General features: G+C 40.8%; 1 protein-coding gene and 1 non-coding gene across 2 annotated transcripts; both read right to left on the bottom strand.

Annotated features, from left to right (window-relative positions):
* Positions 1-1,152: 1,152 nt before the first annotated feature.
* LOC118669251 (cytosolic 5'-nucleotidase 1B-like) lies at positions 1,153-20,001 on the bottom strand. Its single transcript, XM_036335273.1, has 9 exons — positions 19,867-20,001; positions 19,351-19,533; positions 18,640-18,774; positions 16,725-17,300; positions 16,190-16,357; positions 14,244-14,373; positions 10,905-11,027; positions 10,324-10,505; positions 1,153-1,542 (listed from the first exon to the last, which is right to left on the bottom strand). Exons 1-9 carry the CDS (start codon positions 19,999-20,001, stop codon positions 1,219-1,221), a joined length of 1,956 nt encoding a protein of 651 aa, XP_036191166.1. The 3' UTR covers positions 1,153-1,218.
* LOC118669520 lies at positions 15,264-15,367 on the bottom strand. Its single transcript, XR_004971998.1, has one exon. It is a non-coding gene; the product is annotated as a U6 spliceosomal RNA (small nuclear RNA).
* Positions 20,002-25,808: the final 5,807 nt, after the last annotated feature.

The raw sequence follows: 25,808 nt of genomic DNA, 5'->3' as shown, positions 1-25,808 counted from the left end.
GCATCTTTAACTAGAGGCAGGGTGGAAATTGCATATGTGGGTGGGGTAAGATGGACGTAGGAGTAGAAGGAACATGAGAGGGAGTGGGGAAGAGAGGAGAGAGACCTGCTATGTAACTGCTGTGTAGCTTAATCATAGAATTCAATGGAATGACTAATCTGTTCAGGATGGGCCATGGAATCAGTAAGAACAACTCAGTTTGGAAGGTTATATAACACAGGAAAAAAAAAATATATATATAGCATTTGAAGTAAATAAGACCTGAATTTGATTCTTAGTCCTGCTATTTATTAGCTGCTGTTCTTGGACAAGCTACTTAATCTGCTTTTGCATCTTAGGTTCTTCACTGATTGAAAAGAAGGGTAACAATATGATATCACACACGTTTGATTAGATGAGAAAATGAGGTAACATGAAAATATCCAGCTTGCCATGCCTTATCATGTAGTAGATTATGGTTAATCATGTTTTTGAAAACAGAACAATGATAACAATGAAAGTCCAGGACACTACGCTTCATGCCATATTTGAAGCCATGGCCAAGGCTTAATAGGGCCAAAGCCAGAGGACTGCAAAAATGTTGTTCACAGGCAATAAACCCACCAAACAAGCTTTAAAAAACCTTTCTAGGAGGTTCTGTTTGGAGCTAGACTTAGATGGAAAATGCCCTGTATGAATAACCAGCTGATTTATTTCTGAATGACTCGTGTGGAGTGATATTTTCACTTGCATTGATTCAAAGGCTGTTCATAGAGGCAAAGGACAAAAAAGCTCTAACTTTCAAAAGTGTATGTAATCCTACTCTTCCCCCCTTTGAAGACCACCATTCTATAATGATGATTTGTAACAATTTATTCTATTTACCAACATCCAAAAATGAGCAATGCGTTGTAAGACCAATTAGGCTTCTGACATAGCCTTTTAAGCATTCAAGCATTCAAGGTCTAAACTTATCCTAAAGCGTCATCATCATGATTTACACACAAAGGCAGGTGCAATGGTATTCAACAGCATTGACATCTCAAAGAGATGTAGCTTGAAGGCAACTTGAAGGTTCACAATGTTTTCCAAAAAATCAAGAGAGAACCTTTCCAAATGTACTTAAGTACTGAGGTCCAATCTTCTGAAATACCTAACTAAATACCCTAGAGATCCACAAGAAGTGGCTTCTGAAATACCAGACTCACTGCTTTATTTCTCCTCCCCATATCTAATTGTTCATTTTTGAGTAATGCTATAAGGTACATGAGCTGTGTTGGTGCCAAATTTCTGTGCCCCTTCAATATGGAACATGCTGTCATCAAAGAAGATGTGGGGCCGTATTTTCACCAAGATGGGACCTTTGGAGGCTCCAGCAAGGAATAGGGCTTCATCTATCTCTAGCCCCCAGCGGCGAAGCGTTTTCAGCACTCGGGCACCTGAACTGGCTGCACTCCTGGCTGTAACCAGGTAGGTCCTGATCGGGCAACATAACCGTTGGTCTTTGGCATAAAACTTCTTCTGCAGTCTGCCTAATTCTTCCAGAAAGCATTTCAGGGCACCCTGTAAAAGGAACATACGTCAGAGCTGTGATCGAGTGAAGTCAATGAAGCGAATGCTGAGAAAGCAGAGGCTTATAAGAGCTTATGAAAGGATATATGCAGTATCATGATGCCCATGGCACAATGCTGAAATTCCTTACATTTATGTGACTATATTTTCTTATAAGGAACCATCCTTGTATTCCTTGAATAAATGTAGGATGATCGTATAATTTATTGTCTAAATAGAGATATTTTAAGAGTGAAAGAAATTTCTATTGAAAAGTTAAACCAAGGCAACAGACATAAACTATTGATGGCAAAGCGGGCTATTCTAAATAAAGCTCAGTTAATTACCAAAGCACAACTCTTTTAATTTGCTTTTTTGTGAATTTCATATTTAATCTTATAAGGTATACTTTGTTTTGTTTTGTTTTGTTTTGTTTTGTTTTGTTTTGTTTTGTTTCATACCTTGTTGGCTTGAATACAACCTTGTCTTACACTTTTATCTTCAGTCTTTCCAAACACTTAGTTTTAGCTGTAGTACTAGGGAGCATAGAATTGGATTTTGCTATTTGATCCAATTTGAAAGTCTTGATTTTTAAAACAAAAGTTGACTTTTAGGACATTTATATTTATGGGTATTACATGGTAATGGTTCTGTCTTATGACCTTTATTGTATTTTTCATGCTTAAAGATATTAAAGGATTGTTCACTAACAAGTGTCTTTTTTGGGGTGTGTGTGTAAGTATGTATGTGTTCTAAGATTTAGGAAGGTTTATATTATTTTCTTCTACTGGTTACCTTTATAATTACAAATTTTTATAGTACCCCCAGTACTCTATTTTTTAAAAATCCAGGATTTATTATTTTTTTTTACAATGAGAAATAGTGAAATTAGGCTACTTCTTTACCTCTTAGTTATTCTCTATTTCTTCTTCACCCATCCAATTTTACTTATTTACACTTGCATCATTAAGGATTCTTTATTTTTTTAAATCCAGGATCTGTTATCTCTTATAATGAGAAATAATGAAATTAGGGTACTTTTTATCTCTTTTATCTCTATTTCTTCTTCAGCCATCCAATTTTAATTGTTTATATCAGCATTATTAAGGATTCTCAGATTTCTATTTATCAGCTTTACATTTGATGATTTGATCAGCTATTGTAGCCGAATATATCAGCATATTTAGTCTTCCTTAGACCTTTTCCTCTGTGTTTTTCCAGCTTTCATTAGTTATATAATTTCTATATAAGGGCATGTAGTATGCATTTTCTTTTCTACTCCCTAATCCCTATGATTGTTTTAGTTTGGTTCTCTGATTAAATATATTCCAGGCCCATGTGTGCCTTTGTGTTTCTAGTAGTCTACAGAGTAACCAAAATATGTTCTCTAATACTTGTTTTGTCAAGAAATCTTATGGGAATAAAATCCTTCAGAATATTGTATATTCTCAACTGTTGACCTATTTCCTTTTTATGTGAATGAACTTTTGGCTGGATATAGAATATGCGATTTGTATGTTCTTTCCATATGATCTTATAAGTAGTGCTCCACTGTCTTTTCTTCAAATATATTTTAAATGTTATTTTTATTTATAGTTAACAATATTATTTTGTATTAGCTTCAGGTGTACAGCATAGTGGTTAGGCTATCATATATTTTACAAAGTGTTTATTCCAATATTTCCAGTACCCCCTGGCCCTATACAAAGTTATTACAATATTATCAACTACATTTCCTATGTTGTACTTTACATCTCTGTGACAATTTTGTCACTACCAATTTGTACTTCTTAATGCCTTCACCTATTTCACCTAGACTCCTGAGCCCCTTCCCCTCTGGCAACCACCAGTTTGTTTGTTGTATCTATGAATCTATTTCAATTTTGCCTATTCATTTATTTTGTTCTTTAGATTCCACAGGTAAGTGAAATCATATGGTATTTTACTTTATCTGACTGACTTATTTCATTTAGTATAATACCCTTTAGGTCCATCTACTCTTTATTGCAAATGATAAAACTTCCTTTTTTATGGCCAAGTAATATTCTATTGTATATATGTACCACAGTTTTTTTTATACACTTATCTATTGATGGGCACTTGCATTGCTTCCATATCTTGGCTATTGAAAATAATGAATAAATAATGCAATGAACTTAGGGTGCACATATTCTTTCAAATTAGTGTTTTGGGTTTCTTGAGATATGTACCCAGCAGTGGAATTGCTGGACCATAACGGAGTTCCATTTTTACTTTTATAAGGAACCTCCATACTGTTTTCCACAGTGGCTGCACCAGTCAGCATTTCCACCAGTAGTAGAGCACAACTGTCTTACTATTGAGTGCTGCTGTGGACAAGGCTGAGAACAGCTTGATTTTTTTTCCCCTCAACTTGTATGTGCAGATTGCCCAAAGAATTATTCTTTCATCTTTGAAGTCAAATAATTTTACAATGGCATGTCTCATCATCATTCTGTTCTATTTCCCTGTTACATAATGTGGCCTTTAATCTTTTAATAGTTTAAGATATGAATGACAATCTTCTGGTAATTCAGGATCTTTTCATTTATATTTTTAAATATATATTTTGTTGATTTTTTACAGAGAGGAAATGTGAGGGATAGAGAGTTAGAAACATCGATGAGAGAGAAGCATAGATCAGCTGCCTCCTGCACACCCCTTACTGGGGATGTGCCTGCAACCAAGGTACATGCCCTTGACCGGAATCGAACCTGGGACCCTTCAGTCGCCAGGCCGACACTCTATCCAGTGAGCCAAACTGGCTAGGGCTTCATTTATATTTTTATATAAATATGCATGTTTATATTTGCCACACACATCTTCTTCCCAAAAACATAATTTCAGTGTTTTTCTTTAAGGATTCCAATTATGCATATTTTGAATTTTCTTTACCTGTGATCTATTTCTGCTTTTTCCTTTCTAAATTCTTATTTTTCAGTTCTCCTCCTTTCCAGAGTGTTATTATTTAACATTTTATCATCTCTTCTCTATTCTTTAAAATATATTTTTAAAGTATATTTTATTGATTTTTCAGAGAGAAAGGGAGAGAGAGAGAGAGAGAGAGAGAGAGAGAGAGAGAGAGAGAGAGAGAGAAACATCAATGATGAGAGAGAATCATTGATCTGCTGGCTCCTTCACCCCCCACAGTGGGTATCGAGCCCACAACCCAGGCATGTGTCCTGACCAGGAATCAAAACCTGACCTCCTGGTTCATAGGTCTTCACTCAACTCCTGAACCACGCCTGCTGGGCTCTTCTCTATTCTTGCATTTACAATTTATGACACTGCTGTATTAAGCTTTTAAAAGTCATAGTGTTTAGTCACAACTTTCACCTATACTTTGGCAAGTATTTCTAATGAGAGTTCTTTATCTGTTATTAGATTTTTCTCTTCTTTGTCTGCCTTTTTTTTTTTTAAATCCTCATCCAAGGATATTTTTCCATTAATTTTTAGAGAGAATGGAAGAGAGGAAAAGACAGAGAGAAATACCCATGTGAGAGAAACATATCCATTGGTTGCTTCCTGCCAGTGCCTGACCAGGGCCCAGGCTGGGGAGGAGCCTGAAACCAAGGTCCTTGACTGGAATTGAACCCAGGACCCTTAGGTCCACAGGCTGACTCTCTATCCACTGAGCCAAAGCGGCTAGAGCTGCCTTTTTCTTATAGTATCTTTGCATATGCTCTGTCCTAGTTTTCTTTTTACTACTCATCACTGATTGGTTTACCAGGGAACAAGTAGTGGTTTCAGGGGAAGGTCAAAGGTAATGATAGTATTTTAGGACTAACTTGTTTTCACAAATTAAAAGCTCCCTTCTTCTCTGTTATCATGGAGACAAACTGTTTTCTGCAAACTTGGCTTATCAACGTGATCATTTATTTAGTTTTGTTATCTATGAAGCTATATATATATATCAGGAAAAAAATGAAAATTTTATATCCTAAAGGTGGAAGGCACACACATAGATGAATAAAAAAGTAAGGGTTTGTTGTTGTTGTTTTGCAGGGGTTGAGGGAGCAACAGCAACAAAAATGGTATAGTGACTATTGGCAGGGTTGACCTTGCTCACAGATGGACTTTGAAACCCAGCAGAACACAGTTCTCCTTTCTGATTTTGAGTCCCTTCCAAAGGGAATAAATAGGGAGGTCATTTTATGTGACCATATTAAAAGCAGGTACCCATATCCTTCTTTCTTACTTTTATTTTTGGGTATGTTTCATAATTTATATATCTGTACAGTAGTTTAAGTATGTAATTTATCAATAAAATTATAGACATGTGAGGAAAAGTTACTCAAAAATACCTTTTTGAGGAGCTGTATGATTTGAAGCATTTGGAATCTGTTTGGGATATCCACCGTTGGAAAGACTGTTACTCCTTTCCTAGCAGTACAACAAGCCAGATCATCTAAAAAATGTCACTTTTCTTGAGCCCAGTAGAGAGCTGAGTTATCAGGACAACCAACTAACATGAAACCTAAGGGGGGAAAAAAGCTAAGGAAAAATTGAAGGTCTCTTCAAGGACAGATGGACTTCACAGACTGACACATCGTTGGCAGAGCACTGAAGGAAGACATACCAGGTGCAAGCAAGTGCGAAAAATGCAGCTTATTTTAGAGAACACATTGATAAAGGCCAAGTGTGGGCTAATGAGAGCATCAAAGTCCTGGAAGCTCCAGACACAAGAAATGCACACTCCCTTTAGGCTTTTCCCGCCAGCGACCTGGCTAGTTGCTTGTGAGAAAGACGGCAGGCAGGGCAGGAGATGAAAGAATGCAGTCCTCCGTGGTGCAGGCTTGGCAGACAGGAGCAGCTGCCACCAGGAGGAAAGACTGGCACTCGACATTGTCCCCTACCTCCTAAGGAACAAAAGTCTTAAACTGTTGAAAGAAGGGCTTCAAACCCTAGCCCCTAGCCCCACCCCCCAATGCGCAGGTAAAGATCCACTACCAAAAGGGAAGGGCCAGGAAAAACTCTCCACTCCTTGGAAAGGGACAGGAGACTGTTATGGACCCAGGCTATTAGCTATCTCCTGTTTTGTTTTGTTTTGTTTTTTAAATATATTTTATTGATTTTTTACAGAGAGGAAGGGAGAGAGATAGAGAGTTAGAAACATCGATGAGAGAGAAACATCGATTAGCTGCCTCCTGCACATCTCCTACTGGGGATATGCCCGCAACCCAGGTACATGCCCTTGACCGGAATCGAACCTGGGACCTTTCAGTCCGCAGGCTGACGCTCTATCCACTGAGCCAAACCGGTTTCGGCAATCTCCTGTTTTTTTTTGTTGTTGTTGTTGCAGGGGTTGAGGGAGCAACAGCAGCAAAAATGATACTAGTGACTATTGGCAGGGTCAATATGAACTTTCATATTGAGTGCTGGGGTCATATTATTCTCGACAGACAAAATAGTAAAAATCAAATATTTTACAAGGTGTTTACTCCAATATTTCCAGTACCCACCTGGCCCTATACAAAGTTATTACAATATTATCAACTACATTCCCTATGTTGTACTTTAAATCTCTGTGACGATCATGTTACTACCAATTTGTACTTCTTAACGCTTTCACCTTTTTCACCTAGACCGGTGGTCAGCAAACTGCGGCTCGTGAGCCACAGTTTAATTTAATATAATATTTTGGTGCAAATGATAAGACTCATTTTTTTATGGCCAAGTAATATTCTATTGTATATAGGTACCACAGCTTTTTTATACACTTATCTATTGATGGACACTTGCATTGCTTCTATATCTTGGCTATTGAAAATAACTCTGCAATGAACTTAGGGGTGCACATATTATTTCAAATTAGTGTTTGGTGAACTCCAAGGGCAATTTTAAATAAGGTGCCAACTCTGTGCTGAAGTTAAAAATGAACATGGCCTCTCTTATTCTGACATAGGCAAATAAACAGTCCTCACGCAGAAGGGGGTGTCAGTATCAAAGACACTGCATTAGTTAGGCCACAGTTAGCAAAATCACATGGGGACAATTATATAATAGTCAGGTAATTCATAAGTTAGAAAAATCACACAAAGGACACCATATAAATGCCTCATCACTGGGGGAGAGGCATGATCAATGAAATAACTTTACTCCTAAGACCTAGGAAGATATAGGCACTGCCTTAGATTTGATGAACTAGGACAACAGAGAATGTCTCTTCCCCCTAATCTAACAAAACGTGTAATATCTGTGTGCTGAAACCTACAAAACACTGATGAAAGAAATAAAAAATGGCCTAACTACACGGAGAGATATACCATGTCAATGGGCTGCAGAAAGACTTGATGTTGTTAAGATAACTATTTTCCCAAGATTAAGATATAAATTCAACACAATCACACACACACACACACACAAAAATGACAAGCTAATTCTTAGATCTGTATACAAATGTAAAGATATCAGAATGTCCAAAAGATATTTGGAAAATAATGTATTTGGAGGACTCATACCACCAGATCTCAAGACTTACTATACAACTATGATAATCAAGACAGTACAATATTAGTAAAAGATAGATACCTATATTAAAGGAACAGAAAGCCAGTGTTGGAGCACTTAGGATACCTATAAGCAGTGAAAATGAACCTTAACCAATATTTTGCACAAACATATAAATTAATTCAAAATAGATCATCTGAAGTTTAACATATACTTATCCTGTGACCTAGTAATCCTACTCCTAGGTATTTACCCAAGAGAAATGAGATATATTGTTTACACAGAACCCTGTATGTAAATGCTTAGGGTGGTAGTATTTATAAATAAACTGAAAACAGCCTACATATCCTCCTACAGGTTAATGGATAAACGTAATGTGGCATATCCATAGAGCGGAATACTTCTCAGCAGTAAAAAGCAACAAGTTACTGACACATGGAATGACAGGGATGAATCTAAAATGCATTATGCTGAATAAATCAGATTCAAAAGATTGTATTCTGTATGGTTCCATTTATATGACATCTGGAAAAGGCAAAATTATGGGGACAGAAATAAGATTAGTGGTTGGCGATAAGAGACTTAAGGATGACTACAAAGAAGCACGGGGAATTTTGTATGTTGTGTATTTTGATTGTGGTTTCAATACTATATGCGTTTGTCAAATCTCTTAAACCACCCACTAAAAATGATGAATTTTATTGTATGTAAATTATACTTGAAAAACTGATTAAAACACACACATACACACACACCTGGGTGTGATTGTCAGAATGGTGAGACAATGTAGAGATCAAATCAGGAGACATTCATTACTAGTCATGATACCACATTGGAGGCTTATATGATACACTGAACGTGGCCAGATTAATCCTTCCCAACTGTGTCGTTTGCCAGGGACCCTCAGATTTCTTTCACTTGAGACAACTGGGACACTGCCATGGCCAAACCCCACGACCAACATACTAGAAAGCCTTTGGTAGGAATCGGCCCTCATAACATTCTCATCAGTGGAACACATCTGGCAAAGCCTGGTCTTTATAGAAAAGCTACCCTTTCTATGCAAAAAATTAGTATTTTTTTTCTACTGCATAGTGAAAGCCTGTATGAGTAATAGAAATTTGTTGGTTTTCTCAATTTCAATTGTTTAATGGGAAAAATGGTTTAAAACATGCAAAATGTATCTGATAAATACAAAATCTAAAAAATTTGCTTTACCTGGGATGAGAAAATGGTATTTTTAGATCATCTTGTAGTAATTCTTTTTTTTTTTTAAAGTGTGTGTGTGTGTGTGTGTGTTCTTTTTTTTGGAGCTCTTCCACATTTCAATAATAGTTAATGGATAATATAAAATGGGCTGTGAATTTTAGCAAAGCAGATATATATAAAATATCACAAATGATTTTCCTTGCAACAGTAAACTTTTTTAACACTGAACAATTTCATAGCATGAGAACAAGTCTTCCAAAGTGGCTATTTAGGAAGGGCCTATAAAGTTAAACACACACACACACACACACACACACACACACACAGTTTAAATATCACTTGCTGTAACGTAAGGTTAGTTAATAAAACTTTTCAGCTTTCAGTTTGTCTATTCACAGTTTTATAAATGTAATAAAATATAATAAACTGTATCTTCACTTCAAGAAGAGCTGAGAAAAAGAGGCCAATTAAATTTTTTGGTAAGATTCATAGATTAAAACAGAATGATCCATTAGTTCAGTTTGGAGAATATTTTAGTTCTTCAAATTTCCTTTGGTTCAGAAGTTTGGTTCATTTCAGACTGTGGCTTTAACACTTTCACTTCAGTTTATGGATAGGTTCCAAAAAAAGTTCATGTTCAGTTTCAGATTGATTAGGTTTTCATAGTTCGCACTTACTTGAGGCTCATTCTTTGATCCAACTCAAGCTGTCAGTTTTGCAGATTTTCTCAATTAAGCAATGCCTTTATCGAGTTTGAGGTTACGGAGAGAGAGGTTCAACAAATGTTTACTGACCTACTGGAAATGACCTTACTATTTTGAGAACCTGTTATGTAGAAATGGCTTATTGGTAAGCCACAATGCCTCTGTTACTCATAACTTGGAGGGTGAAGTCATTATCATAAGATCATAGAAACATTTCCAAAAGGCTAGATAAAAGAATGTTTTGTTAAAAAAAAGTCAAAATAGGAGTTAACAAAAGAAAGGGAGAAAATGGCAAAGGATCAGAACTGAGGAGTGGCTGCCTAAAGTAATCTGAAAGCCATCACAATGAACAAATAATGCTATCTATTGGAAAATAGGGGGATCAAAGTTAATTAGAGCTCCTTGAACCCACCTGAACAATAGGCTTAGTCTCACATTGTGTTTCATGTTGAAAGAATTTCTCCAGCCCGTCCTTGGTAGGATATTCCAACTCATCAGAGAAGAGGATGGAGTCTCCATCAAAAGCCACACGGAGCTGTGAGTCACAGTAAGACGTGTCTTTCCCTCCATCAAACATTGTTGCAGAGGCGATCCCTAGAAGACCATGGGGACGGATTAATACTACTCTCAGGGCCATGAGATTTAGTTTCTACCATTAAAAAAAGTATAAACCCTCCCCGACCTTGCATTTCCTCTCTAGCTATTATTTCCTGATGACTCAATTCCTCTTCACAACCACACATCTCGAAACAGTTGTCCATGCACTGCATTTTTATAAGGGATGGAAAAGTGTAAAATGGATGTAAGATGATCACGGAGGATGTCCACCTCCAGGAAGGTCAAGCTCTAAAAGACGAACGTAAGGGCTGCCACTTGCAGAAACATCTTATGTCCAACGAGGGCATAAACCACATAGTCGTATGGGAAGCTCAATGGAAGTAAGCACTAGCACAAACCTCTCTGTTAACTGCCGGGATAAAACCAAGCCTATACCTTCTTGCAGTGCTTCTTGTACTTTTTCACAGTCCGCAGAAAGATAGAAGTTGGTAAGATATGCCTTCAAATAGCCAACGGGGCTTTTTCCACCGGTCAGACAGAAGCGGTCAATTAGTAAGCCTGTTATCGGGCGAGAGAGATTTCCTTATGTCAGAGTCTAAAGACAATATAGCTACTGTAAATGCAAGTGAGAGTTACCTTAGGAATAAGTGAGTGCCCAATGAGGTTTTAGAATTTCCTTCTGAGTACCAATATGGGAAAATGAAAATTACCTTCTTAGCACCAGCATCCTATATAATAAAGATGTAATATGCAAATTGACCCTCACTCCCTCACTACATCACAAGATGGCTACACCCACAGCAGAGGCAGGGTTCCCATAACACAAGGTGGCTGCACCCACAGCGGAGGCAGGGTTCACATAACTAGCCATAATGAGCGATCAGCAGGGACCTGAGACTGTGTGGCGCCAGGCTGGGGTGGGGGACGTGAGGCTGTACCCCCCTGCCCAGTGGGGCTTAACGGGGGATTTCGGGCTGTGCCCCCCCACCCTGGCACTGGGCTGGGGGACCTGAGGGTGTGCCGGGGGACCTAAGGCTGCAACCTCCACCCAGTGGGGCTTGATGGGGGACCTGAGGCTGTGCCCCTTGCCCAGCAGGGCTTGAGGAGGATGGGGCCAGCCTGGTCTGGATCTCATCCAATGGGGGTGGGGCCAGCCAGGTCTGGGTCTCATGTGATTTCGAGGCATGGACAGGTGGGCAGGGACTTGACTCTGGGTCCCACGGCACGCCCCAGACTCTGACAGGAGGAAGATTTTCATATACATTTTACTAATTTCCTTTCACCTCTGACATTTCTATTATAAAGAAAGAGCAAATAGAAATATTAAAATATTTCTTCTAATTAATTCCCTTTTAATGTGCACGAATTTTGTGCACCAGACCACTAGTTTTATATAATAGTTGATGTGTTTGATGCATAAAAATTTATGAAGTCCATCCACATTGACCTTGCCAATTTAGTTTCACAATAACTGGCAGGCATTATTACCTTCATTACAGAAAAGGACACCAAAACCTAAAAGCTTGTCTAAACCCACTGGTTCCTGTTGACTCTTGTCTTTCAACTGCAGCCCCCTGACTTGTTGTAAGGGCCAGTTAAAGTGTGATTCTATTTTAAGTACTGTTTCTACCTTTCTTCAGTAACAATACAATAGTAATAAAAAGTTGTGCTGGGAATTGAACATTTTTTTAAAAACATCAACAAAAGGTTTGAAATTGTCTCTATTTCCTGACTTGGAAGTTTAAATGGAATTAATAACAGACTAAACACTAATATACCACCAAATGTCTTTTAAATCAACAACAATTAAAAAAAGTACTAGATGTTGGTGAGAGGTTTGTAAAATAAGCATCCAAATTCACTATGGATGAGAGTATACATTGGTACAAGCTATCTAAAAAGTAATTTGACAAAATATATCAAGCACTTCTAATAGGTTTATTCAATTTGACCTAAGATTGCATTTTGGGGGACTTAATTTTAAGGGAATAATCTGAAACTCTGATAAAGATTTATGTAGAAATGTTTTGGTGCAGGATTATTTAAAAAAGCAAAACATGGTTAAATAATGTGTGAATAATTAAGTAAAGCGTGACATGCATACAAGATATTTACCCATTCAGAGTGTTTGTAGATAGGTGATACACTGGGCAGCTGCATATAACAAAAAGCAGTATTTTGAGTATAACACCTATATGGACCTAGAGAATAGTTAGAGTCCTTCAACAGTTGAGTGCAAGTGTTTGTTGTGGAATTAACAAAATGCTCTCACTTTTCCACGTAAGCCAGCACTGGGCAAACATGGCACAAAACTGTACCCTACAAATCCTTAATTATATTGATTTAATGAACAGAAATTATGTGGTGGCACTGGAGCTTTAGAAATGCCTAGAACATGGTTCCTTATTTCAAAGAGACAGTACACTGAGGAGCCAGGCTTGTAAACAGATAATTATAAAATAACAAAGACCATAGCAGAGAGGTATACAAATTGCCTTCACATATTGCATGCGGGAAACGTATTTATATGTTTTACGTATTTATATGTTTTACGTATTTATATGTTCTACCAGTGTAGTAGAGCGCAGGACACGTATTAATACGTTTTTTATAGACTAGCGGTAGAATGCGGGTAACATATAAATACGTAAACTAAAGTTATCGTAATTTTACTGAACGTTGCCATTTGCGCAAAAAATTAGCAAAAATGGCCCGCGCCACCTGTTAGCGCGCGATAAAAACTACCTGCAAACAATGTGTTCAGCACTCGTAGAAGGCAAGTGACTAACTCTTTTTCCAGGTGACAGGTTGTTATTCCATGAACAAGGCTGCATGAGAAGATTGGGCTCAATCAGTTACTTTGCAGATTTAATCAGTGAATAACGATGCTTTTTTTATGCTACTACTTTTGTGGGCTCAGTGTGATGAGGGATAGAGAGACATAACTCACCTACTAAGTCATCTAATAGCTGCACTTTATTGAGTAACTAATCTATGCCAGTCCTCTATGCTAAACCTTTTACATACGTTATTTTCATGTCCTTACACGATGAAAGCTGCATTTTCGAAAGGCAAACATTTTTTAAAGTATGTAGTTAGGTTAATACAATTTATAACTTGTAATATATCTTGATTATTTATACATATGCCCAATTTCAACCAAGCATTTAAATATGCCAAATTTATACCTTATTTTGGCTTGCCATCCCCATAAAACTGATGTCATTTAGAAAATAGGCTAAAGTCCCCAAATAAGAAGTCAGGTAATTCCATAGCAGGAAGAAGGGGACTTTTAAAGTCCCCAGCACACTGATGGAAATACTCTGAAGAGACGTTTGATGTGTGGGGAGAACAGCCAGCGAAAATCAGAGTTTAAGAGTGGAAAGGCAAGGTGAGAACCTTTAAACCTTTCACATGTATCTGCGGTGAGCAAGAAGTTTGATCACACAGTGAAAGCCTCTGGGGTGACGGCTCCTTGAAGTCAGGTTCAGAAGTGAAGAACATAAAACAGAAATGCATCGCAGGACCTGGGATTAAGACTTTGAAATTCACACTTGACAAGTTAAGTCCAGAGCTTTGGGCCCAACTCTGTGCTGAAGTTAAAAATGAACATGGCCTCTCTTGTTCTGACATAGGCAAATAAACATTCCTCACGCAGAAGGGGGTGTCAGTATCAAAGACACTGCATTAGTTAGGCCACAGTTAGCAAAATCACATGGCCTCCCTCTTCCAGAGCAGCGAGCCGTGCTTCCACATGGTATTTATTTTACTTACCATAGTGATTGACGCTGTTTATAAGCCGCACTCCCACTTGGGCATGGTTATTAGTCATCAGTACAATATCAAATAATTCGTGTTCTTCGGGATACAGATCACGGAGTCTAGCATTGACATGCTGCAGGGCCTGTAGGTTACAAACATGAGCGTGTGTGTATAAGAGGGCCAGGCAAGGTGGGCACTGGGAGTCTGGAGAGAAGGGATCTTATCAATGTCAAATTCAAGCTTTGAAGACACTTCACTGAGAGTTGGGGCTCCTTGTAGGTGAGGTGATGTCATTCATTTCTGTACTTCATGCCTCTCACACATAGGGCTTCAGTTAATGATTAGGGAATCTATAGGTATTTGTTGAAATTGTTACATTTGGTCTACTAGCATTATCTCTGTGGGGTAGGCAAAGAGAAGGATTAGGCTAGCCCTTTTATAACTTTATTTTTGTTTTGTAAAGGCTGCCTTTCTTGATCATCTGATCATTATTTTATTACTTTTCAATTATAATTCACATTCAGTATCATTTTATACCAGCACAGTGGTCAGACAATTATATAATTTCAGAAGTGATCCCCCCCATAATTCTAGTACCTTCTCGGCACCAGACATATGTATTACAATATTAACGACTACATTCCCTATGCTGTACTTCCATCTCCGTGAATATTCTGTAATTACCAATTCATACTTCTTAATCCCTTTTTTACCCAGCCCCCCCCATGCCCGTCCCCTCTAGCAACCCTTAATTTGTTCTCTGTATCTATGTGTCTGTTTCTATGTGTTTTGTTTTATTCATTTATTTTGTTCTTTAGATTGCACATGTAAGTGAAATCATAGCATTTGTCTTTTTTTGTCTGACTTATTTCACTTAGCATGATACTTTATAGTTCATCCATGTTGTTGCAAATGGTAAGATTTCATTTTTTTTTATAGCCAAGTAAAATTCCATGGTATATATGTACCACATCTACTTTATCTAATTGACTATTTATGGGCACTTGGGTTGATGATTATTCTTTTATTGTGAAAAATATAGAATACTTCATGAATTTGCATAGTTAACCTTGCACAGGGGCCATGTTAATGGTGTGTATTGTTCCAATTGTAGTGTATGTGTTGCCAAAGACCACTTTCTCTCTTTTTTTTTTTTAAATATATTTTATTGATTTTTTACAGAGAGGAAGGGAGAGAGAGAGAGAGTTAGAAACATCGATGAGAGAGAAACATCGATCAGCTGCCTCCTGCACATCTCCTACCGGGGATATGCCCGCAACCCAGGTACATGCCCTTGACCGGAATCGAACCTGGGACCTTTCAGTCCGCAGGCCGACGCTCTATCCACTGAGCCAAACCGGTTTCGGCACTTTCTCTCTTTTTAGCAGGAGTCTTCAGAATAGGTGTGTGGTTTCCTCCCATGCCCCATACATACTTTCTACTTACAGCTTGTTTCTGCCTGGTTATGATGCTACTGTGTAATATTTGTTGAAGTTATATAGGGATCACAGTTAAGTGCTATACATTTCTGTATAAATGTAGATAACTTTACTTCATTAAAATCATGCCCCTAAGTGCCAAGAACATCTTGATTTTTTAAAAATATGCTAGGTTTGGGGCAAAAGCAGCAAGAGTGAATTTCAACTCATTTTAAGGAGGCGTTTTATTCTACCAGTGCTTGGAATTATAAATTCATCATTTTTTCTGGCTACCGCTCCTTCCGAGGAGGAAACAGGTCTCCTGATTAGGACTCTACTTAGGAAAGCGCAGCATCTCAGTTCTGGGGCCGAGCCTCCCTCAATGGTCTGGGAGCCTCTGTGAACCTCAATGGTCTGGGAGCCTCTGTGAACGCAGAAACCGGACTGGGGTCAACTCCAGGGGCAAGAACAACAAAGTGGGTCAGGGATTGTGAGGGAACCTGGGGGAGATCCCCAGGCCGGCCTGGGTCCTCCTGGTACCTTGACGAAGCGGAAGGCGGGCCCGGGGGTCAGGATGACGTTCTCGTTGCAGAGCTGGTACTCCATGTACTTTTCCAGACCCTCCTCCTCGTAGACTTTCCTGCCGTCCACCATGTTGAACAGAGCCCGGGACGACACCGCGATGGTGAGGGCGTGCTTGGGTTTGGCCTGCAGACAGAGGTGCCAGTGCGCGGGGAGGGGGGGGGGGGGCGGCAGTCACACAGACGGGAAGGGGTCAGGAATAGGACTCATCCCAGGGCAGGGAAGGGGGGGGGGGGGAAGAAAACAGATGGGACCTTGATTGGGTCCCTGGGATGCTGGACACAGCTAAGGCCTGGACCCCCCCCTCCCCCCACCCGCCACCTCCCACCCCCTACTCCCTACCCCATCACCACCACCACTGAGGCTGCAGGAGGGGGGCTTGGGATGCACTTGGACTTCCCTCCAGCTTGGAGAGGAGAGATGCTGGGAGGGGCGTGGGCTCGGGCTGCGCAGAGGGGCGCCCAGGGTACCAGGGTCTGCAGGCTCTGCTCACCGGCCGGGGGCGTGAGCAGCCCGGGTTCTTCTCATACAGTGTCCTCACTGATGACCAGTAGGCCTCCTCGTCCTCATTATCCTCCTCCCGCTGCCGGCCCAGGTCAACTATGTAGTCGCGGTCCTGGGAGCTGTAGGACCTGCGCTGAGAATAGGGCTTCCACTCCAAGGGGGGCGTGCGTGGACAATCCCGATGCAGCGAGTCCCGGGAATCCCGGGAATCCCGATCTCGATCCCGATCCCGATCCCGATCCCGATCCCGATCCCGATCCCGATCCCGAATCAGGCTGTGCCCCCAGTGGTCATGGTGCTCATGCATCTTGATGCTGCGCATGGGTGAGGGCAGAGACTGAGGCAGGGACTGGGGCTGGGGAAGGGATGGGGGCTGGGGCTGGGGCTCGGGCTCCGGGGGCGTGGGGGGGCAGGAGTCCACAGGCGCAGGTGACGCGCGCAGCACGGGCGTCGTGGGCGGGGAGGGGAGCCCGGACAGCTCGTGCTGGGACAGTTCGTGCTGGGACTCTTGCTGGCTGTGGGAGGCAGTGGAGGAAGTCCGGGAGGTTGTGGAGCTTGTGGGGCCCTGGAGCAAGAGAATGGGCGTCTGAGTTCCACATGCGTCTGGGACCCCTTCCCCCCAATCCAGCAGGAGGCAAGAAGCTGTCCTCTGGCCCCTGGTCCTTCCCTAGCCTTTCACTGGCTCCTGGTTCACCCCAGCTCTTTTAAGTGGGGCTTCAAGGGGCTTAGCCATTTCAAGGCTCCAGATATTAGTCGTTTCTGTTAAATGGATACGGACACAGTCAGCTTTCATTGACCCCATTCCCCCATCACTCTTTTTATTTATTTTTTAGTAGCTGGGGCACAGGCTCTCTTTCTGACCCTCAGCAGATGGCACACCCTTTGCAAATTTCTGTCATTGGACTTCTGTATGTATACCTGCCCAGTCAGAGACTTCTAGGCAAGCCTGAGTAAGGGGTCTTGCTTGCCACTGCCTCCATCTGTGAGCTCTAGTTAACCCCATGAGCACCTAGACCAGATGTCCCCCCACCCCGCCCCCCGCAAAGACTCTACAGAGCACCTTGGAGACATCTCTTTGTACATTTGCCCAGTGACTAAGGCAGTGATTGCTGGAGGGCTGCCAGGCTGGGTAGCCCAGTGTCTCCCTTTTGCCTGCAGGGCTGTGTGTGTCTGCGGAGCTCAGGAGAGAATACCCTTCCAAAGTAGGAAGGAACCATTCTAGAGACAGCACTCCTTTACTAAGATGTGCAATGAATCGTTAAGCATCCATACATTATTCCTGTTTTTATGAAGGTTTCACATATTTTGAAAGGCGTTTTCTTGGTTAGATTATTGAGCCGGTCCGCACAGAGCTAGATGGATTGATGGGAAGTCAAGTTTTCCCAGTGGCTGGATCTATGCCACCCTCTCTCTACAACCAAGGACTTAATCTCAAAATTAACTTTTTCTTCTTATGTGGCCAGGCTTACGTGAGGGCCCAAAGCACTACACAATCGAAGACTCTTCAACAACTTATCTTCATTGTTGACCTTTCCAACCTTTGTTCTTACTCGTGAGTACTCAACAATTTCGTGGAAGGAAGAAAGGTAGGAAGGGAGAAACCTAGAGTGGAATCATTTCAGTGTAAACGATTAAACATATAGTGACCTTGGGTTTTAATCCAGCTCTGTTAGCATTATTAATGTGAAATCTTAGGCAAGTTGTTCTGTGTGTGTGTGTGTGTGTGTGTGTGTGTTTTCAGCTGTAAAATAGGGCTTTGGGGGGCAGGGGAGTGTGAAGTACATAGAACAGGGGCTGGCACATAGAAAACATCAACAGTTTTTAGCCACCATCATCATCAGTATTATCGTTACTGTTGTTACTATTATGCTATCATGCGCTCCATCCTTCATCCCTATCTCTACCTTAAGACTGGTGGTCTTGCTTCTGGCTTCCTCTGCTGATGGGACTCTGGAGGATGGGTTCCGTGAACTTCCAGACCACTGGCTTCGCACGATGTACCCTCGAGACTCTGTCTTTTGCAATGCTTCTTGTGATCCCTTTTGAGGAGAGAAGAGATCCAGGGCTGTAATATGCCACCACCCAATCCTCCCAGGCTTGTGCCTACAGAATAGCCATGTCCAGCTAAACATAGCAAACCCCATTGAGAAGATCGCTGGCCACTATGACCCTTAATTCAATCTGGCCCAGTCCTCACTTCACTGAGGACCAATAAAGTGGAGCTGTATCTGGAAGAGCATCCAAAAGCAAGACACAAATCTGACATCTCATCTTTTTTCACCTGTCACTCTTCAATGGTCATTCGTGGAGTTGACCATTTTTTCTCCCTTTCCCCACAGCTTCCCTTAAGAATAAGCCCATGAACAGATGCTAAAAAGACATGTCCCCATTTTTGACCAGACTACAAAGATGAGGGCAGATGGTTCCTAACCAAGGCTGTGATGGGGCTCCACAGTGTAAGAGGGAATAGAGCACTCTAGCATTCCCTCTGAGCAGAACAACACTGAAGGAGACCATGGAGAGGCAAGGGGAAGAGTTTCTATGTCCCATTTCCTTCCCCTCACCCAGACTGACTGTGGCTCCCCTACAAAATCAGTAGTTTGATCTCTGCTCACCCTGCTCATGGTGACCTGCTGGCCCTGTTTCCAAAACAGGCACATGTGAATATAAATACGCATTGTGCGGCAGGGGCCAAGAAGGACTGTTCCCTCAGCTGCCCTAAGGCAGTGTCTACACGACAGATGAGGACGCATGGGGCAACATCTCAGCCAGTGATGCGGATTGATTGCATGCCTCATCTGAAAGATTGTGCAGAAAATAGTCAATGTGATGGCCAGACTCCCCTGCCCTCCCTGATTTGAACAAAGACCAGTCTCCTCCCAAAGGCTGAGCAGAGGAGACGGCTGTGGTTTCTACACCATATTTTTCTGTGGGAACATGGGGATGTGTACTGTAGGGAAGGCAGGGACCAGCTTCTCCTAGCTTTACCTTAACCTCTCCATGAGGGACATTAGATAATCCCTAAAACAAACCCCAATAGCTCAGTCTCTCAGAACTCCCTTACCCCGAATATTTCTATTATGCTTTCTGCTTTTTTATTCTCTTATCAACTATAAAAAATGTCAGCTCACCGGAGTGCTGAGACGAATTGATTTTTCAGATTCCCGTCTTTTCTCTGTTTCTAGACTCTCTTTTGAGTATTTCGTTGCAGATTCATTCTTAATATAGAAACAAAGAATGTTTATTAATTTTAATCTCAAGGGCATTAGAAACCTGGGGCTTAGGGACAAAGGATAAATTAAAATTAGCATTCATCTCTTTGCTAATCAAATCTTTATATATATATATATATATATTTGCTCTGTTCTGCTAAGCATGAGTAAAAACAATTCAAAGAACTGTATCATTTTTAAGGTAGAAATTCAGTGGTTTATAGGTTCAAGGCATAAGGCATTTATCATTTAAAAATTGTAATATGGGCCCGAGCTGGTTTGGCTCAGTGGATAGAGTGTCAGCCTGCCAACCAAAGGGTGCCAGAATCAATTCCAGTCAAGCACAAGTGCGTGGGTTTTGGGCTCCATCCACAGTAGGGGGCATGCAGGAGGCAGCCAATCAATGATTCTCAGCATTGATGTTTCTAGCTCTCTCTCTCCCTCTCCCTTCCTCTCTGAAGTCATTAAAAATATTTTTTTAAAAATTGTCGTATGGGCTATTCTGTGGGAGAATCGTACAGGGGTCAGCAACTGTGTTTTCACCTCTTACAACTAACATGAGCATATACTCCCTAAGTGCTGATTTATCGGATTGACTTATACTTTATACTTTAATCTCCTTTTTCTCCCCTTTTATCATTTACTTTTCCCTCCATTTTCCCTCCACGTAGGAGGGAAATAATTTGATAATTTCATCTGAAATAATTCCATAATTTCAGAGAAGCCCCAGAGGTCAATGATGGATGGATATCTAACTTTCCTTGACTCTTTGGCAGGACTCTAGGATGTTTAATTCGCTCACCTTCTTTTTCTGTTTCAGAGATGTTTGACTCATTTCTTTAACTATTGAAATTATTTTGCTGTTATGCAGGTGTTCATCTCCCCAGCGCCATTTTCTGTTGCTCAGTCTAGGCATGCATAGAATGTCAAATTTATGACATCACATGTGACTCCATAGTAACAAACTGACTGTGAATACATGACTATTAAATATTGTTTATTCATATTTGAGTACATCCACTCATAATCATTGTCTGGGTCTTTAGAAATTGATACTTAAACATCCAAATATTTTTTTAAAAAAATTTTTTTTAAATATATTTTATTGATTTTTTACAGAGAGGAAGGGAGAGAGAGAGAGAGTTAGAAACATCGATGAGTGAGAAACATTGATCAGCTACCTCCTGCACACTCCCCACTGGAGATGTGCCCACAACCCAGGTACATGCCCTTGACCAGAATCGAACCTGGGACCTTTCAGTCCGCAGGCCGACGCTCTATCCACTGAGCCAAACCGGTTTCGGCTTAAACATCCAAATATTTAATGTGTAGCAATATTAATATTACTACTTCCTTTTTAAATATCTTTTAGCATTACTATATCACTCAGCACATCAATCCCATATATGTCTGTATATTTTCTGGTACTGTCAAAATTAATGACAAACCCATTTGTGGACCCAATCATTTATTATTGTTCATCCTGACAGAGTTTGGAGAACTTTCTGCGAATATAGAGACGATTTTTGCCAGCTGAGAATTTGTTCTAGATATGGTGGTTAGACTTCAGTTTAGCTTTAGTGTTTGGTGTTTCACAGCAAGACCATTTTTGCTTCACAAGGTCAAAGCATGTTCCCTCTGGCCAGACAGTGTGGTAGAATGATACTTACACTGTCTGTCCTGCTTAAACAGTTAAGCACACATATGTCCCTCTTGTGTACACGCAGAGAAGCATATGTAAAATCCAGCCCCCAGCCTGGGTTTATAGGCTCCAATAATACTCTTCTAGTTCTGATTTTATCTTCACCCAAGTTCCATGCCAACCTGAGTTGGTCACATGATCATGGATTGAGATAGATTTCTGGCCTGTCTTCATTGGAGTTGAAGCTTAGTTTGGATATCAGGAGAGGCTTTAGGCAGCCTCAATCAAAGTCCTCTAAGGGGTTTTCTAGAGAGTGAAACATGCAGGCTCCAGGTTACCCTGCCTGGGTTTCAATCCTTTCACGTCCCATGTCTCACCTCGATCCTCAGCAGGTTGTTTAATTCTCATAAGTCTCAATTTCCTCATAGGATGGAGATAATCATGGTCTCAACATCAAATGATAGCTGTGACAATTGAAATAGTATGAAGTACTTAAGGCAGTGGTTGGCATGCATAAGTCTTTAATCAATGTTAGCTATTACTTTTATTCATATTTTTGCCACAGCTATACTATAGAGTTCAAAGAGAAAAATCTTTAATTTAACCTCTATTGCAATCTAGGAACAGAATTTTAAAATTACTTATTATTTGTGTGCTTCTATAACCAATCAAGTGTCAGTTTAATGATTCTTTCCATAGTGTTATGACAGAGCAAGAGGGCAGGCACTCGAGCAGCATTTGGGAACAAAAGCTGGAGAGCTCTGAGATTCAAGTTCTACAAATTAGAACAGGAAGGTTTTACAGAGATGAGGGCTTGAAAGAGCATTTGATTTCTGACATTTCTGACTGGTCCTTCCAGCCTACACCCACAATCATCTTTTGCTTTTGGTCTCTTCCATGTAATTCAGCATTTATATGCTCAATAAGTTCTTTGGTTATTGGTCTTCTCCCATCACACACGACCTAGGATAGAATATGAGACTAATGACTATTTTGAATTATTTTATGTATTGAGATATAAATATATAACTAATTATTTCATTCGAAATGATATGAGTGACATTAAAGAATGATTTGTATGTTTTTTTCAGATTTCCTTACGTGTTTTTTAAAATTATTTTCTAATTCTTAACTTCGTTATTGAGCATGGAAAATTTCACATACATGCAGGCGACTTAATTAGTCAAGGTTCTCCAGAGAAACAGAACCAATAAAATATCTATCTACCTACCTACCTACCTACCTACCTATCTATCTGGATTTATATATAGGTATGTAGATATATAGGCATATAAAAAAAGATTTATTATGGGAATTGGTTAATGTGATTATGAAGGGTGAGAAATCTCACAGTATGTCATCTACAAGCTGGAGAACCAGGAAAGTTAATAATGTAATTCAGTCTGAGTCTGAAGTCCAGAAAACCAGCCGGGATGATGGTATAAGTCCCAGTCTGAAGGTCAAAGGCCTGAGAACCTGAGGGGATGTTGGTTTAAGTCCTGGAGTCTGAAGGCCCATGTGCCAGGAGCTCTGATGTTCCAGGGCAGGAGGAGAAGAAGAATGTCTCTTCAAGAAGAGAGAGAGTTTTCCCTCCCTCCAACTTGTTTGTTCTATTTGGATCCTCAAGAGATTGGATGATGCCTGCCCACACTGGTGAGAGCAACCTTCTTTATTTAGTTTACTGATTCAAATGCTAATCTCTTCCAGAAGCACCCTCATAGACACACACAGGAATAAACTGTTACCAGCCATCTGGGCATCCCTTCGCATAGCCCAGTTGACACATAAAATTAACCATCACAGCAGCGTATTTTTTGTTTGGCTTTGACTCTTCTCTCCTTGAGTTCAACCTCGGTAATAAAGTCAAGATGCAACACAATTGTGACCTTTTCGTGCAGCCTTTCCAAGTCACCCAAAATTGGTTTTGATAATGAAATTATCTTTGTCGGTTCTGGTTGTGGATAATTTTTTTAAAAAAAGGAGTTCCATAAAAGGAACTTAAAAGGCATTTTGGAATACCACAAACATGGGTACATCGAAGTGAGCACTCTCCATCCATTTTGAAAACTATTTTTGATGCTTGCCATGGTTACTAAGAGGAATATACCCATTCCCTTGGCGGTGTTAAGAGGAATATTGGAATTTGTGGGACCTGGTGTACATGCAAATACTCTTGCCAAAAGCTGATAAGTGGCAATTCCTTGTCCAAAATGTTGACTGGAGGCTGATGTGCATGTACCTAGGCTCTGCCCAGTGGCATTTATGTCAGCATTCTGCTTATGGAGGTCAAGGTGGCAAAGTACAAAATCTGGGAAGACTATCCAGAGGGGAGAGTATGCCATTCAGAATTCACCAGTGAAGAACAGTTGTGTGGAAGTTCATATTTCTCGAGTTGGTCCATTTTGATTACCCACATGACTCAGCCGTTACTGCGGATTCAGAGCGCCAGAGAGCTGTGTGTGTGGGACCCTAGAGTGAATGTGTTTGATGGATTAGAAAATAAAATAAAAGAAGACGCTTGTGACTTAGGAAATAATTTTTGGAAAAAGTTCTGGGGTGAGTCTTAAAGGTAATAAAGGTCTATAAAATATAAGGCCTTGAAAATAGCAGTGCCAATTAATTTCTGTGTAGACAAGGGCTCTGAGCTTTAATCCTCCCATCTGTAAACTAGGAATTAAATATACTACACATTGAACAATTTTGTTGTAAAACTTGAATAAAATCATGCAACTAAAAGGACATAGCACAATTTACAGTAAGTTTTTAATACCACATATCTCCAAGGCAATTTTCATTCAAAAAAGTCTGCATGTTGCACAGGGGGAAAGGTTAGTTGGAAGATGGCCAAAGGGCTTAAAAGTCAGGCAGGAGAAATACAAAGGGGCGACCACTTTCTCATAAAGGCCAGTGTCAAATTGGGTCTTGCTCTTTTTAAAAAAATCATGAGGCATTTTTTCCACCTTTCATTCAGCTTAGCCAAAATGGTCCATGTTCACCTCTTTTTTCCTCCATCCTGCCTTCAACACTCACTTTCCTAAGTAAAGTTAACAAATGATCCCATTTCTCCCATTAGTAACAGCCATTAGCAAGAATGTTCGACACTCACCAGCATTAACTGAACCCTAATTAGCCAAATACTGCCTACCACCCCCTTACAATGCACACCTTTCTTTCCCCGCGCCTGCTACGGCTCTCCTAAAAGAAACATTTGTAGAACTCCCCTTCTTAGCCCACTCTCCCTCACATCATTAATCAGCTGGCTATGCCTCATCCAAAGGGGGGAAAAAAATTATCCAGTTTCCTGTTGTATGCAGGCCAGATGCACAAGTGCTAAGTAGGACTTACATGTGTGTCCTCCTTGTGTTCGTGTCACATGCATTGCTGCATCTGGAACTATGGCGTGCTAGGGACGCCCGTCCCGGATTTCACAGCGGCTGTGTGTAAGCTGTCTAGTCTCTATGATGTCCTGTCCTGATGACTCTGCTTTCTAGATGCACGCCTTGCATAGAGCAAAGCAGGCGATGCCTCCTGGCCTGGGACCTTCAGCTTGCTGTCCATCAGTTTGCTCAGAGAATCCACGACCTGAGAGGGATGAAAGGGACAGAGAGACTTTCTCTATTAGGTGGCTTTAAAAGAGAAAAAAAATGTAAGAAAAGAAAGATACGGTTGAGATGCCTTCGTATACACACATCACACATCCCCTGAACTGTCACCAACTTATTTCCTGCATATGGGTGGCAGGCACCAGGAGCTCCTGGGCGGCCAGCGTGCTCGTGTTCTTGCAATGGGCAAGCTTGTTGCTGAGCAACAGCTCGGTGGTCTACAGGCTGCTGCTGCCCAGGGGTCTCTGCGAGTTGCTTAACCTCACAGATTTGTGAAATAGGAATGGTAATAATCCCGACCTCACAGAGAGAAAGGAAACAGGGAACCTGGAGGTCGCAGCACAATGCCTGGCACAGAAGAGCCACTCAGGACCCACCCTCTTCCCAGGTCCCCTGCCTCCTGATTCACCTGCAAAAACACAGCGCAGGGCCTCCGGGGAGGATTTTATCTGGACCATGTGACCACCTAGGGAGGACCTTGCCCTGAACTTCAGTGCCCCGTGAACAGGAGACTCGGAATCTTGTCTCTTTGTTTTCTTTTGGCCTGTTTTTTTTATTTGGGGTCTGTGTGATTTCCTGGCAACAGCCCCGTTGGTGGTGAGAAAATATGTGTGTTT

The sequence above is a fragment of the Myotis myotis genome, unplaced genomic scaffold (assembly GCF_014108235.1).
Source record: "Myotis myotis isolate mMyoMyo1 unplaced genomic scaffold, mMyoMyo1.p scaffold_m19_p_14, whole genome shotgun sequence".
NCBI classification, from domain to species: Eukaryota; Metazoa; Chordata; class Mammalia; order Chiroptera; family Vespertilionidae; genus Myotis; species Myotis myotis.
This window is presented reverse-complemented; position numbering and strand designations above follow the sequence as displayed.